The sequence below is a fragment of the Poromitra crassiceps genome (assembly GCF_964638095.1).
Source record: "Poromitra crassiceps genome assembly, chromosome: 1".
Classification (NCBI taxonomy): domain Eukaryota; kingdom Metazoa; phylum Chordata; class Actinopteri; order Beryciformes; family Melamphaidae; genus Poromitra; species Poromitra crassiceps.
Genome location: NC_139623.1, coordinates 9,961,596 through 9,977,698, shown reverse-complemented (window position 1 = coordinate 9,977,698; position 16,103 = coordinate 9,961,596). Strand labels below are relative to the sequence as shown.

The following is a 16,103-nucleotide window of genomic DNA, read 5'->3' as shown; positions in this document are numbered from 1 at the left end:
GCACACAACGGTGGGGGGTTCCAAAAATAGACTGGGTGGGCAGCATAAAGCCTAGAATCGCACAAAGCTTCATCAAAGCTCTCAACCGAAAATCCAAGAAACGATTGAGTCCCATCCACAGTCCACACTCGCCACACTCGCCGACGAGGGGCCGCCAGAGAGGGAGGCTGCTCACTGCTCAGACAGGCAGGAGAAACTGGCTTGTGACAAACGCCACCAGACACGCCCACGGAGGGAGGAGTTTAAAGGAGAGGGTGTTCAGAACTATATTGTTCAGATGTCTGATCTCTCACTGATGCCAAAAATAAATGGTTAAAGTGACTGTTCTGCCTGTTTGATTGAATTTCACAAAACTGCGATTATCTCAGCTTCCTGTCTCAGACGCTCAAACCATGCTGTACTCAACGGCTAATATCTACATAACTACTAACTCTACAAACTAACTCTTTTAGACAGAGAAAGCACACATTCTATTAGTACTTTTGTGAACTTCGTGTTCACAAAGTCCAAGCAGAAAATTATCCTCGGCTCTTGTAAAATGAGCCAGAATCCTCAAAAAACGGCTTGGCAGAAGCTACCTACAGTAAAAAAATACAAAAAAAAATGGCTGGCAGTGAATGTGTTAACAGATTTCGCCGCAGAGGGGCGGGAGCTCCAATCAGATTGTGTCTCTGAGAGAAAGAACAAACCTGGAGAATATTTTCGATGGAGCTATTTTACATTCACCCTCAAACCATTAAATACCTCGTAATTGATTTCCCCTAGGTCATGGGATAGGAAATGTTCTTACACACTAAAACCCTTGATAAGGAACGGAATATGCCAAATAAGTCCAAACTTCCCCACTGTGGAATCCATCAAGTGGTTTTTATAGTTTTGCTCTGAGTAACAGCCATGTCTCATAGGACTGTTATCAAAATTCCGTGCAAGTTCGAAACACTTGGAGAACAATCTTTTAATTTGCTCACACTGGCTATCTCAATTATATAGGCAGTGTGAAATTTGATGCTGAGCTGCTAATGGCTCAGGACCAATGAATAATATGACACATCCCAATATTATAAACATTTAGATGTAAAATGTATGAGGTTTGTTCAAGGCTATACACACATTGTCAGTTTAACATTTACTTATAGTTATCATCTACACGGCCTACACAGAAACCTGTTCTATGAAGATTTGGGAGCATCAAGTTGTCAAGTCTTTTATAACTAGATAAATTAACTCACTGGTTGTCAGTTATTTATTACATGAAATAAAATCTTACAAAACACATCAAGGAATATAGACAGAACCACGTGTGACTGGAATTAAAAAAAATAATGGTGAACCCATCTGAAGCCTTCTCATAGACTGAGCAATGAACACAACACAGGTCACTTCCATGGTTCCCATAGATGTTTGTTTTCTTTGAGTGTTGAAAAGGTGCGGAAATAAATACAAAAGCAAGGAGGGAGATTTGATGCAAGCATTGATCTTACAATGTCTTTGGATTTCATCTGAGTCTAACAGGAAAGAAAGGTGTCAAAAATGGAGCCATGTGAATTCTTTGTTAATTTGTGAGAAGTGAATAGACTTATTTTCATTCCTTTTCTTCAGTCTTCACAATGCATACAATTCACAAAGTTTGCTTTAATCCACAACTATTAGTAAAAAAAAAATCAACATTTAAGATATTTACAATCAACGAGTATTAGAAAGAGCTAGGAAAGATGTTTTTATATTCCACAGAATGCTCCATTTCCACGTCCTGTGCCTGAGTTGGAAACATCACTGGTGCATAATATATCTTCAATGCAAATAAATAAGTCCTTGAGCTACATAGTGTTCTGCAGGAGAACAAAAGAGAAGAAATCAGGACAAGTTCAAAAATAATCTAGAGCATTTTAGGGATTCAGTTAACCTGGATTCTCCTTATCTTTGATGTATGTGGTGTAGATATAAGTTGATTTATGTCAGATCCTGCATTGGTGAATGTTTTTTCTTTGAGGCTTAACAAAAAAGAGAAGGTTGCTCCTTATCCCACAGTGGTGGGAGTGATAGTCTGAGGGGGGCGGGGGGTCAGTCTGATAATTGTCCCAGGTAAGGTCATATGCACTGCAGAGATAACCAATCAGTTGAATCCACGAAACTCCAACTGAAATGGTGATATAAATTGGGGCACAGGAAAACGTCATAGGAAATGTAATTTTTTTCAATTCTCTTTGTAAAACGTGTGGGAGAGTTCACTAAAGGAATCGGGAATGGTGGCAGCGTTCAAAAGTCACAGAGGTGGTTGATGTCAGAGTGCCTCCTGAGTCATTCCAGTGGGAGTTGAGTGTCGTTTCGGCTTCCTCTCTTTAGTCTGTTTTAGTGTCAGAGGTGCGGCTGTCAGACCACAGAAACGCCCTGTGTGGGGCAGGTAAGGACAGTAGCCACATCGGGCCTCTGGATGCGGGCCAGCGCGGAGCACAGCAGTCCCAGAGAGGAGCCCTCCTGTTGGGCCCAGTTGGAGAGCAGCGTGTGCGCCGGAGCCTCTCCGCGCCCAAACAGGTCCAGCTGTTCAGGCTCATAGCCCAGCACTGCTCCCAGCTGCCTCCAGCCCCTAGCCCCACCCTCCTGCAGCAGGTGCTCCACCTCTTCCTGTCTGTGGGGGGGCAGATTGATGTACAGACGACTGTCCTGCTTGCTATCCCTCTTACTACCTGTGGAAACAAACAATCAGCCTCACTCACTGTTTCGTCATGAAATAGACAGGGTTGCCACTCTTATGCAATGGCAGATTTCAAGCATTTTTCAAGAACCAATTATTTCAAAATTACAGGCCAATAATTCACAGATGTTCACATATACGACGGGTCTTGTAAGAAATTTAATGCAAATGTGTTCCCAGTCATGCTTCCACATCAATGACAGCGCAGCGTGGAGAGTGACACTAGATAGGAGGAAAGTGTATCAAGCTTGGCCCAGCAATTTTGAGATGTGCATGAGGCTCAAACTCAGAGATTCCGGTAGGCTAAATTCAAGCACTTTTATTAAGGACCTCTTTCCAAGCACTTTTGAGTACTTGATTTTTATTTGATTGCATTCAATAACTTTCCAGACCCGTGGCAACCCTGAATAGGCATTAGGATCTTTTCAAGAGTCTCCCCAAAAGTCCAGGTATAGAGAGCCAAAGTGAAACGTCACTTCCTGCTTTCTCCCTGTACCAGCGCTGCGAAAAATATGAATGGCGGTGAACGGAGAATAAGGTTACTTTTTTGATCCCGTTTGAATTGTGCCACGGGGTGCCAACGCTAATTTTGTCAATTTAAAACGTAACTTTGCATGTCAAGAAAGTCACAGTTTGTCGTCAAACCAAAACGTAGGGGTTAGTTTCGTATAAAAACTACCGGTACATAGCTTGTGGAAGCTCGTGGCATGTCACCGGTCTTCAGCTTTGCCGGTAGAGAAAGTGACGTTACTTACGCAACAGTGCATGTAGTCTTTCTGATTTATAACTTCTAGTGCAACAATTTGGCGACAAACTGCGACTTTCTTGACATGCAAAGTTATGTTTTAAATGGACAAAATTAGCATTGGCACCCCGTGGCACAATTCAAACGGGATCAAAAAAGTAACCTTATTCTCCGTCCACCGCCATTCATATTTTTCGCAGCGCTGGTACAGGGAGAAAAGCAGGAAGTGACGTTTCACTTTGGCTCTCTATTGCTTATGTCTAGTGTGTAGATTTAGTTTTAAACATTAGAACAGCTTTCGACAATATACCTTTGCTGGGCTGGCTGTCCTGTAGGCTGTGAGAGTCCAGAAAAACACCGCTGTCACTGTGGAGCTTCTCTCCCTCTGGAGATGTTCCGAGCTCAGCCGCTCGGGCCTTGGACAGAGCCTTCTTCTGTTTACATGAAGTCCAACTGAGCAGAACAGAGGAAAACACTGTCAGCTAAACTACGGACAGCAAACTGTTTTCCATCCCAGCAAAAAAAAAATAAAAAAAATAAAAGAAAGCGAAGTCAGAAGAACGTTTTGGCTAAATATGACAATTACACAATAAGGTGTATTCATCTGGACCTCGTCAGTTAGTCATAATAGCTATTGCTTGTATTGAATGAAAAACAAAACTATCTTTCATATAACATGATGAGGGAATCAAATCATACCCGTCTTTTTCTGTTAAGGTCTGGTGTCATACCAGATTGTGACTGGTGATCACATGTGTGTAATACTCTTTAATGATGGTTCCCAAGTTAAAATTAAACAACCGTCTTATAATTAGTCATACTTTAGGCGCCCCCAAAAGGGGCGAGGGGCGACCCAGGTCACCACTCACCACTTGTAAGCGACATAGAGAAGCAGACCCAGCACCACCGCAGCCAGAACAGACACGTAGGCCAGAATATTGCTGCTGCTGCTGCTGCTGCTGCCGCCCTCTTCCTGCGGGGTTAAGTTGGGCGATCCAGGTGGGACGTCCCCTTCCTCGTCGCCCTCCACGCCCGGCCAGCGAGGGGTTTCACGAGGACCATCAGACTCAGAGGGGCGAGACAGGATGTGCAGCTTCTTATCTATTGAGAGAGAGAGAGAGAGAGAGAGAGAGGTACGTCAATACATAGGCACAGATGCACATCATGAACATATTTGGATGGCGTAAATTATGGCTAGAAATAATCCCACAGAAGCCTGTGCGCCTGATGTAAGGATCAGTCATCCAGATCCTCTGGGGTTTTGAAACCCAGCCCTGCCCCTCTGCTTCCAGCCTCGTTCTCCCTCCTATGGCGTGTCTATTTTGGGATCAAACACTCCTTGGGTACCGCGCTGACCTCTGCCGGGTCAGAGGGGTCGTGACGTGTGTACAGATGACCTTACTCCTGGAGAGTGAGCGGGGCCATTTGGGAGTGAGCCGACTTGCTGTCGGGGGTCGGCGGCCTCCCTCGGCCCCCGGGTCGTGGGGGGGCAGTTAGCTTAAAGACCTGTCAAGCTCGTACCAATTGGACTACAGCCCTTAAGTGGGCTGTTTTCTCCACTGCTCATGTTTCCAGGCAGGGAGTGTTGCTGAGTGTTCAGATGAGGTGTGGATGCAGGTGTTGAACACATGTCCTCCTAACGTTCTCCCTCCTGCTCTCCGTCGCCCCTCCTTCTAGCTCTCCCTCCTCTTTTTTTAATCTTTGGCTATTGTTGCCTTCCCCTGCATATGGTTTTTTACAAAACCCCGGGCAAATGTTTGGACACACCTGATTGAATGTACTGTGTTTTTCATTCTTTTAAAGCCATAGACTCTCACACCTCCTCCGATACATGTGGGACTCCTTGCCAGCCACTTCTTTTCACCTGACAGTGACGAGTTTCAACGGGAGGACGTGGTGCGTGCGGAAGAACACGTTATTCCCCCCCAGTTCCCCACCCAGCTGAACAGGCACCCCGGCCGACCAGAGGAGGCGCTAGTGCAGCGACCGGCCGCGAACACTGCCAACCGTGTTCGTAGGCACGTCTGACCAAGCCGGAAGTACCGCCTCTGGTGTCATGTCAAGGTAAGTTTCCCCAATAGAATGTGTTCCCCCTGCATTTTAGGGGGGGGGGGTACATTTTGTGGCAGACCGAAAATGGAGTCTGGAATAATGTCTATCTGCCTGTTACTTTCGAGGACGGCCCGGTGGTGGAATAATGTCTGGCACCGCATTTCATGGTTATATTTAGGCAACTAAAACAACTTCTAAAATGTTGAAAATGGTCAAAAGCTTTTCACTGGTTCAATCCTTCAATCCAAACCTCCCTTGTTTTTTCCCTTTTCTTTTCTTTTTCTTTTTGTCCCATTTTCTCCCCAATTGTGATTGGCCGATTCCCCCTGCTGTCCCGGTCATTGCTCCACCCCCTCTGCCGATCTGAGGAGAGCCGTAGACTAGCACATGCTTCCTCCGCTACATGTGCAGTCACCAGCCCCTCTTTTCACCTGACAGCCAGAGGGGGTTTCACCGGCAGGACTTGGCGCATGGGAGGATCACACTATTGCCCCCAGTTCCCCTCTCCCCCGAACAGCCCCCCCCCCAACTGCCCAGAGGAGGCACTTAATGCAGCGACCAGGACTCATACCCCATCAGCTTCCCCACATGGCCACATTGTGTCTGTAGAAATGTCTGATCAAGCCAGAAGTACCGCTGCAGGGAATCGAACCCATCCCTCATCTTTGTTGTCTCCTCCGCCCCGCTCTCTCTCTGTGTACAACTCACCCATGCAGAGAGTGTCGGAGTTGGGCTGGCAGGCTCGGATCTCCACCTCACTGTCGGAGCACGGGGAGCACACCTGGCAGGTTTTGGTGTGCCTGTGCTCCTCTGAGAAGGTCCCCGGGCCACAGGCACGGCACTGCGTGTTTCCCCGGGCGTCACACGGCCGGCTAACACCCTCGCCGCGGCTACACTCAGAGCAAAGAGCGCACAGACCCTTCACGCTTTCACCCTGCCGCCACAGGTAGTACTCATGGCCACAGTCGCAGGCGGTGTCCTGGGTGGCGGAGCAGGAGGCCAGCTCAGGGATGGCAGGTGGGCAGTGGGCACAGGGAAGGCAGGAGGACAGGTCTTCAGATGGGGAAAATGTTCCTGGGAAACATTATGACAAAATCAGCGCCGGCGTCTGTCTGAAGATGGTGTACGTGCCCTCGCTTACAGTCTACTGTAAAATACAGTTTCAAACCTTACAGCCTCTTTGCAAAGTCAAGTTCAGTGAAAGGCAGATGACAGACTTATGATACTCTATTTATCGCTATAGTAACTTGACATTACAACGACTTACCCTTTCGGCACGGCGTGCACTTGGTGTCCTCTTTCCCACATTCTACCTCCACTCCAAAGCCTGCAGGACACAGACTGCAACACTGTCCCGATTCTGTGAACTTGCTGCTGGCACAGGCGTCTCCGAGAGCAACCTATGTAGATACACACATACAACACAGTTAGTTGGTAAAACAGATGACAAAACAACTGTGTTCTGCATTCTCTTTTGGAACATTAGGATATGAATAGAAAAAAAATCGAGTGTAACATTGGACATTGGACATTTCCGCTCTACTTTTTTGAACACGTTTTTAACACAGTACAGCACACAAGAAAAAGGCCACAGTAGGTTTTTGCTTTGTTCCGGGAACCTTCCTGCCTTGGATGTTGGACCACATGTGGGAAGGAAATCACACACTCCCGTGCCATCGGGTTTATCTTTTAATCTGCCTGAGTTTTCACCCTGAAAGTGCTCCAAGGCCTTATCTGCAGTGGGTAATGGAGAGCCCAGTTTGAGTGAAAACATGAGGGATAGATCAGACATTCCTAAGGGCTTGTACAGCAGGGCTGGTGCCTCAGAGCAGAGGCTGGCTTTAATCACATGGCTTTAGACCAGTGGGAAGGAGAAGAAGACGTAAAACACTCAGAGACGAGGAGGAAGGAAGGAGTAAAGAGAGAGCTTCCTCCCTCCCACTCATTCCAAAATCAGTGTGAAGGACAGTGTGTTACTGTGTACCAGGGTTGTAGTCCAGGCAGAGTCCCACTTGATTCACGTCCGAGTCTTGGGACTCATTTTCGAGACTCGAGACTCGTGACTCGACTTGGGACTTGAGCGCTGATGACTCAGACTTGGACTTGGACTCGAGCGTTCATGCATTCGCACTCAAAAGTTGGAGACGAGGACTCTGACTTGTTAATTGATAAAGACTGCATTTGTATAAAATAAGTAATATGCCCTAATCATGTGGCATAAGATATTGATAGCTATTAATACAGTGGCATGATTCTATTTTGTGCAGGTCAGAGGAGGCACGTGTGTTTCCACCTAAATGCGGCTTCACATTCAGTAGATCCAGACTCTGACTCAGACTTGGGCTCAGGTCAAACTCTTCTTCTTGGACTTGAACACTGGCAACTTGAGACTCGACTTGGACTCGAGATATAGTGACTTCTGACTTTAATACAACACTGGCATACAGTGTGTGTGTGTGTGTGTGTGTGTGTGTGTGTGTGTGTGTGTGTGTGTGTGTGTGTGTGTGTGTGTGTGTGTGTTCCTTGTCATCAGAAAGAGAGGGGGAGCCAATATAAAGGAGAAGGTTCCAGCAGCCCCAGGCGAGGGTGTCAGTTAGCCGGGGGCCGGGCTGCCCAGCATGCGAGTGTCTGTTTGGGTGAGAGGGGCCTTTGAAGTGTCCCCCGCCCCACAGTTGTGTCTATGAAGGGTCAGTACGGCGCTCCCTCCCCTTCTCCAGGCTCCAAACAACGGCATCTTAAACATGCACACATTTAAGGGAGATTGGCCGACTGCGCCCCCCGAGGGCTGACAAGAGCAAACAGATGTCTAACAACTAACCTCCTGCAAAGGGGGAAAGTAACAGCTAAACAAGCCTCCGATGTCTCTCTTATGTCTCTGATGTCTGCCAAGGAATACAGGCAGCGTGTGTGAACCTGCAGAGCCTCAACAATAAAAAGCCCACCAGAGAAAGAAACACACACACACACACACACACACACACACACACACACACACACACACACACACACACACACACACACACACACACACACACACACACACACACACACACACACACACACACACACACACACACACACACACACACACACACACACACACACACACACACACACACACACACACACACACACACACACACACACACACACACACACACACACACACACACACACACACACACACACACACACACACACACACACACACACACACACACACACACACACACACACACACAATGCCATGCCCCCAGTCACAAAACAGTGAAATCTTTCCACCACTCTGATACTAGAGGGGAAATGGCTTTCAAAGGGGACTTGCCTCATTCCAATAACAACAGCCAGTTTTACTGCAGCACTTACAGAGGAGCCAGATGATATCTGAACAGAGCCCAGATCAGGTATTAGGGTGACAGGGTGGTACAGTACAGTCGGTTCCAGCAGGCAGACAGAGCCCAGATCAGAGGTATTAGGGCAGGGGTGGGCAACTATTTTTCATGGGGGGCCACATGAGAAACCCAGATTGTTGCCGGGGGCCGAACAAATATTGTCATGCCGTAACCCATGGATGGGCAACTTTGATGATAGAGAGGGCCACAAAAAAATGTCCTCGCTACCAGATTTTGCTGACGGCGCCAGCGCGAAAAATTTGGGGCATTTGAAGCCAGGTTTAGAGGAATAACTAATTTTAAATTAACAATTGTGATGTCATTATTCGGTCTTAACCACCAATATTTGATCCTTTTTTCACTCCTATGTCACCACCTGCTCTCCCTGCAGGGCTTGAAATTAACTTTTTTCACCACCTGTCAATATGGCTGCTAGATTTTAAAGTTACCAGCCAATTAGAATTTCCACTAGCCAAAATGTTTTTCTTGAAATAAACCAGAATATGAGTGGGTTAATTTAAGCATAAGTATCAGTAAGTGGCCCGGGATTCTCAAAGCCTGTGTTGAGGGTCACACAAGAACAAAAATGCACTCTTGAAGCTAAATAAATCCAAAACCAACAAGTTAATTATTTCAATTTCTACTTCAATGTAGAACAGTCATTTCTAAAGGTCCTTACACATCAAGAGCGATGCGAATATACGGCACGAAATTGCGATGCGAGTTTTGACCCACCTGTCAATCACAGCCACAGATGTGTACACGTCGGAAGCGAATTTCTGAAAAATCTAACGTGGTTCGAAAAAATAAACACCGCAATAACGCTCAGCGAAACTTCGCCGTCGGTATGCACGGTTGCATTGACTGATATAGGTTCGGAAAATATTATTGACGTGCAAATTAATCGCACAAAAAAAACGTGCTCGGTGTGTAAGGACCTTTACACATGAGATTACTTTTAGCCTTCTAGTCATAAATATTATTGAAAGATATTCCATATTCCAGACTGAAATGCTATAACAGAGTATTGGCCAGAATGACATGAACATTTGGACACTTATTCAGCGGGTATCTTGCAAGTTGCGTTCAGGTGCACTGTAAAAAAAAAATTGCCGCATACGGCCCGCGGGCCGTATGTTGCCCATGTATGTATTAGGGTGACAGGGCGGTACAGTACAGTATGTTCCAGCAGGCAGACAGAGCCCAGATCAGGTATTAGGGTGACAGGGCTGTAGAGTACAGTATGTTCCAGCAGGCAGACAGAGCCCAGATCAGGTATTAGGGTGACAGCGTGGTACAGTACAGTAGGTTCCAGCAGGCAGACAGAGCCCAGATCAGGTATTAGGGTGACAGGGCTGTAGAGTACAGTAGGTTCCAGCAGGCAGACAGAGCCCAGATCAGGTATTAGGGTGACAGCGTGGTACAGTACAGTAGGTTCCAGCAGGCAGACAGAGCTCAGATCAGGTATTAGGGTGACAGGGCGGTAGAGTACAGTAGGTTCCAGCAGGCAGTAGCCAGTAGGATGCTTGGAGTTGGCAGACTGTGACCCAGCCTGGACCACAATAACCTGGAGCAGAAAGGCATCTGGCTAACTGGCTGGCCCGCTCCATATGACAGATGGAGCTCCTCTGCTAACATTAGCTAACCTCTTAGGCCTCAATCCACACCTTGATCAATATTTGGTGGCAGCAGGTGTGCTTTTATTTGGATCTCCACCCACCCAGGCCCTCTGTCATCTCACACAGCCCGGTGTGAGTCTGGGCCGCTCGTGTTGGAGGGCCAACTTGCTGGCTTTGGCATTTCACCCGCTGGTCGCCAAAATATACTGTAATTAAATATTTAGTCCATGTCCCACTGGAGAAGAGTGGGAGCAGTGACCCACTCTGGAGCATAATGACTAGGGGAACATAATGACTAGGGCAGCATAATGACTAGGGGAACAAGGAATGGCAGAATGCGTGCCATTGAGCATTTCATGTTTATTGGTGTGTGAAATATTTCAGTATCCAATCATATATTCACTGCATTTAACACTGTGAAGAATTGGGCTGATTTACACTGTATAATTCCAGAAGGACATGAAAGTAAACAAGAGTATGAAATCATTTACACCAACAGCTCTTCAGAGTACCTTACAAAGCACACTTTTTTTTTAAGTGTCATGTACAATTATTTTATTTGTTTAACTCAAATTCTACCCTAATGAGTTTAGAATCATATATATAGGTTTTACCCAGGCTGTGGTTCTCAAACTTCTTCAAAGTCAAGGACCCCTAAACTGACAAAAATCAGACCACGGACCCCGATTTGCTACGATTTTAGCTTTTAGCTTTTGTATTTATTTATTTGACAGAAAGTGTATGAAACCCATGAACAAAATAGCCATACAGTCTGTCGTTGTGTTCCTGGAATTATAGGGAAAATAAACCCGCTTTTTGGTCCAGAGACCCCACTTTGAGAACCACTGCTCTAAAGTTACAATGTTGTTATATTTGCTGTGTTCCTGTAGTATCATACTTTGGCTCTGTGTCACAGTTCCAAGCATTTGCTGAGGCATCAAAATCATGAAGAATCACTGCTATTGATTGAGAACAGTGACTCAGATCTTATCTATTCCCTTCGGGGGGGCAGACAGATATGGGACGGGGGGCTGCACTTCCCCCTCCGTTTAGGTAAGAAGCTGCAATCTAAAGGGATTCCCTAGTGAGAACAGAGGGACCACCAAGTAGCACCGCTTTCAATGGGGCTCTCAACTCTACGGCTGTCACAGTCACTCAGTCATCACACACACACACACACACACACACACACACACACACACACACAGACACACACACACACACACACACACACACACACACAGACACACACACACACACACACACACACACACACACACACACACACACACATACACACCTCTTTTCAGTCCTCACTGTGCCTGAAGCAATTCCTGTGCCTTTTTGAAGTGAGAGCTCTTTTGATATGATGGGTGTGTGTGTGTGTGTGTGTGTGTGTGTGTGTGTGTGTGTGTGTGTGTGTGTGTGTGTGTGTGTGTGTGTGTGTGCGTGTGTGTGTCTGTGTGTGTGGGTGTGTGTGTGTGTGTGTGTGTGTGTGTGTGTGTGTGTGTGTGTGTGTGTGTGTGTGTGTGTGTGTGTGTGTGTGTGTGTGTGTGTGTGTGTGTGTGTGTGTGTGTGTGTGTGGTGTGGGCTGGTGTGAGCAGCAGCCGGCAGTTTCCACAGTAAATCTGTCTGAGTGATGAGAAGCACACAAGGTCTGCAGGACTGTCTCCCTCTGTCTGTGTGCTGTGTGCCCACTGCCCATGTGCAGACCAAAGCTGTACCTCTGTCTGTGTGGCGTGATTTCTAATCCCACATAGGATAAGCAATAACCACGCCCTGTGGCGCCGGGATTGGCCAGGAGCACCACTGGAGGGCACGCAGCCCAGCGATTTCATGAACCAACTGAATAGCTCTTGAGAATGGACAGCGATTTCGAGAGTGGACATTGAGAGCGGACATTGAAATTAATTATTGTCACCTACCTTCCTTAGCATAGTAATAATAATAATAAGCATAATACTTGTAATCTACACAATGTACACAATCTACAAAAACATGCAATAATATAAACGGTGTTGTGTTCACGTTCATAGCTCATATAATATAATGTATCATATCGTTAATTTCAAGCTCAATTCTTACCCAGAGAAAAGGTACAGCACTGAAAATGTAACAAGCAATCGTTTTTTAAACATCTTTATTTTAAAAGATGAAAAACCCCAGGTGCTTTAGTCCCAAGCTTCAATGCTCCTGGCCAATCCCGGCGCCACAGGGCGTGGTTATTGCTTATCCTATGTGGGGTTAGAAATCACGCGTCTGTGTGCTGTGTGCCCACTGCCCATGTGCAGACCAAAGCTGTAGGTTCCCTATAGCAGTGCTTCTCAAATTGTTTCACATGAAGGACCCCTAAACTGAGAAAAATTTGACCACGGACCCCCATTTGATAGGATTTTGTCCCACGGTCCCCCATATGATAATATGGATTTTATATGTTTTATTACAGAAAGTGTATAGTCATTGTGTTACTTATGAATGGAATTATAGCTCAAATAAATTACCCCCCCTTTGGCTGGGGACCCCCTGGAACCCCCTCAAGGACTCCTGGGGGTCCCCGGAGCCCCATTTGAGAACCACTGCCCAGAGGGAAAGCTGTCTAACCTGCACATCTCATCTGCACTGATTACTGTCATTAGCATACAGGGAGCATCTAAAACAGGCAGTGTTTAATCTTATGTTAGATGATTTCCTTTGCATCTTCATAGGGGATCCATTAAAAGAGGCATTGATGTTCTTTTTTCAGGCAGGATGTGTGCAGCACTCTCATTTAGAATCATATAACCCTCCTATCAAATAAATCAGATAGCATGGAGTGATTCTTTTTGTGAATCTGCTGGTGCCTCGTCCATGAGCAGAAGAAATCTGCTTTACTGTTGTTAAATGGAAATTCAAATGGCCGCCGTGTTACAAAACTATACCCCCCATGCTCCACCCCCATCCCACCACAAACTCGGAGAGAAAATGATGATAATTGCTTCGCTCCGGATATCCAGACCCCAGCAATAACACACACACACACACACACACACACACACACACACACACACACACACACACACAGACACACACACACACACACACACACGCACACACACACACACACACACACACACACAGACCCCAGCAATACTTACAACTATGCCACATTTTCACCAGGAACTGCCGTGAGCAATGATGTGGCAACATCTACTACAGTAAACATGGGAGTAAAAAGTGGGAGATGCTAAGTAACAGTTAGGCCAGCTTGAGATGCTAGTAGGCCCGCTTGAGGAGTATCACTTTACAAACGAGGTACAACGAACGAAAGTAAAACATCCTGCAAGTTATGACAAAAACCGTTGCTGTGCAAATAATAAGTCATCTTACCAGTATGAGGGTAAGGCTGAAGAAACATGGAAATTGATAGTGAAGTGTTTTGCAAAATACATGAGACTAGTGCAGCTTATATTTCATTAAGAAAGCATGGTGATATATTATACCCTTATAATGGTAAACAGATACACATCTTTTTTTTTTAGGGCTGAAGTTTTATCTAAAAATGCTTTGATCTAGTAGAAGAGGTTTGACTCATGAGAGCGTGTCCAGGCAGGACTACAAGCCCCATGGGCTTTTGAGGGAGATGAGTGTCAAATTGTTGTCTGCAACTGTGGAGGCAGGGGCTTCTTTTCACACTTTTAGCTTCACTTAATAGTATGCTATCAAATGCTTTTAAAACTACAATGTGGCCTTCAAAGACATTAGTTATTACTGTAGAAGTGTATAATCTACCGGTATGTTAATTGTGTCTCCCTGTTTTAGGTTTGTCTTCGCTGATGTTCTGTTGTTTTTCGCATCACACTCAGACACTCCACATGGCTGTGGTATAAAATGTACTTGATTGTACTGATGGGAAAATGTTAACTAATTACACAATTACCTGCCTTTCTTTGTTAATACTTGATAATAATAACTACAAGCTGTAAGGACATTTTCAGGCTGCATTTTGACAGCATGGAGGTCAACCGCCCACGTGTATGATCTGGGTAGTAGGCCACAGTCTAAGATCATGTTTTTGAGCAGCAATTTCAAGCAGTTTTGTATGTTACAAAATAAATTATGATTTTGTCTTGTTTAATGGAGCCACTACTAGTGGCTCCATTAAAGGCAACTTGTAGTACAAGTTGTAGGCAACTTACCTTCACACTTAGTGTGAAGGTAAGTTGTAAAGGTAAGTTGTAAAGGTAAGTTGTAAAGTTACCAACTTTGTTGTAAAGTTACCAACTTACAAGATGTAGGCAACTTGTAGTACAAGTTGCCTTTTCTCTACATCTGTGGTTCTTTAAAGCAGTGGTTCTTAAAGTGGGGTCCGGGGACCCCCCCAGGGGTCCTTGTGGCGGTTCCAGGGGTCCCCAATGAAAAGGGTAATACTTTATTTTCACTATAAGTCCATCCATAAGTAACACAATGACAGAATGTATGACTATTATGGTCACTGGTTTCATACACTTTCTGTAATACAACATAAGAGCCGTATGAGATGGGGGACCATGGGACAAAATCTGATCTGTGATCTAATTTTTTCATGTCCTTGACATGAAAACATTTGAGAACCACTGTTTTAAAGGGACCCCAGGGGCCTTTTAGGGAGATTCCATGAATCAGGATTATCTACTTTGATTTCACTCTTATTTCAGACTTATTTAGCTATTTTTGCACAAGGTTTGCTAGGTTTAAGTTGCAGTTCTTCTTGTAGCCTATCACATTCACATAATACACAGTTAAACAGCTGCAAAACACTAGTCGTGGATTCTATTTGCCATGTGTATCAGAGAGAAACTTACTTCATAGTGAATTCCCAGATACACAGATAGTAGGCTACCTCTTTTATCATCAGAAAGTGGCCTATTATTATTCACAAAACATATAATAGTCTCTATCTGTAACTTCATTCAAACCAAAGGAAGTCTGCTAGCATGACGCTCTCTCCACACTTTTAAGTTGAAAATTGTGTTAATGGTTAGATTTTCAGCCAATGGCATGGCTACAATGGCGTGTAGGCTACTGTGAACAGAAATAGCCTATGATTTGAAATAGGCCTATCATAATATGGAAAACGTGTGTAGGTAGCCTATGTTAGTAGGCTAATGGTAATGCAGTAGGCTAACTCAGTGATGATGCTTACTTTGAACAGAAGAAGTGTGCAGATTATAAACGGACTCATGTCTTCAGATCCCAAATCCTCCTTGACTTCGAGCGGCCAGGTCTTGATTCGCGCAGTGCCCTTCAATTACAGACAGCGGGTATTTTCCTTGACACCCCCACCCCCCAAAAAAACAGTCAATCGCATAGAAAGTCTTCTTCAAAAGTTCCAGTCCATGGAGAGAAATCAACGTAATCTACTCGATTCGAGCCAAAAAACGGGCCAAGAAAAGAAAAGAAAAAATGTGCTGGTTCTGCTGAGGGGGACGGTTCAGTCTAGTCCAGTCCTATAGGTCTTCTTTTCTTTTTTTACTTGGAAGAAAGTCGCTTAACTATAATCCGTGACTTTGGCTGCTCACACGCATCTGCGTCTTTCTTCCGTGCATTCCCTCCTAAGAAAAAGTTTCTCCTACCCTCCAGCCTCA

General features: G+C 45.4%; 1 protein-coding gene across 1 annotated transcript; it reads right to left on the bottom strand.

The window, feature by feature from the left end:
- Nucleotides 1–1,229: 1,229 nt before the first annotated feature.
- On the bottom strand, nucleotides 1,230–16,066 carry nradd (neurotrophin receptor associated death domain). Its single transcript, XM_083644340.1, has 6 exons — nucleotides 15,662–16,066; nucleotides 6,757–6,889; nucleotides 6,198–6,563; nucleotides 4,307–4,538; nucleotides 3,748–3,890; nucleotides 1,230–2,684 (listed from the first exon to the last, which is right to left on the bottom strand). The coding sequence occupies exons 1-6, from the start codon at nucleotides 15,698–15,700 to the stop codon at nucleotides 2,371–2,373; spliced, it is 1,227 nt and encodes a 408-aa protein (XP_083500466.1). The 5' UTR covers nucleotides 15,701–16,066; the 3' UTR covers nucleotides 1,230–2,370.
- Nucleotides 16,067–16,103: the final 37 nt, after the last annotated feature.

What these genes read in the sequence shown, in the direction of transcription:
- nradd (XM_083644340.1), bottom strand. Translation starts at nt 15,700, where the DNA reads ATGAGTCCGTTTATAATCTGCACACTTCTTCTGTTCAAA. An exon ending in GCACACTTCTTCTGTTCAAA is followed by an intron (nt 6,890 to 15,661) that starts GTAAGCATCATC and finishes GTATCTACATAG; the next exon opens with GTTGCTCTCGGAGACGCCTG. An exon ending in GTGCACGCCGTGCCGAAAGG is followed by an intron (nt 6,564 to 6,756) that starts GTAAGTCGTTGT and finishes AATGTTTCCCAG; the next exon opens with GAACATTTTCCCCATCTGAA.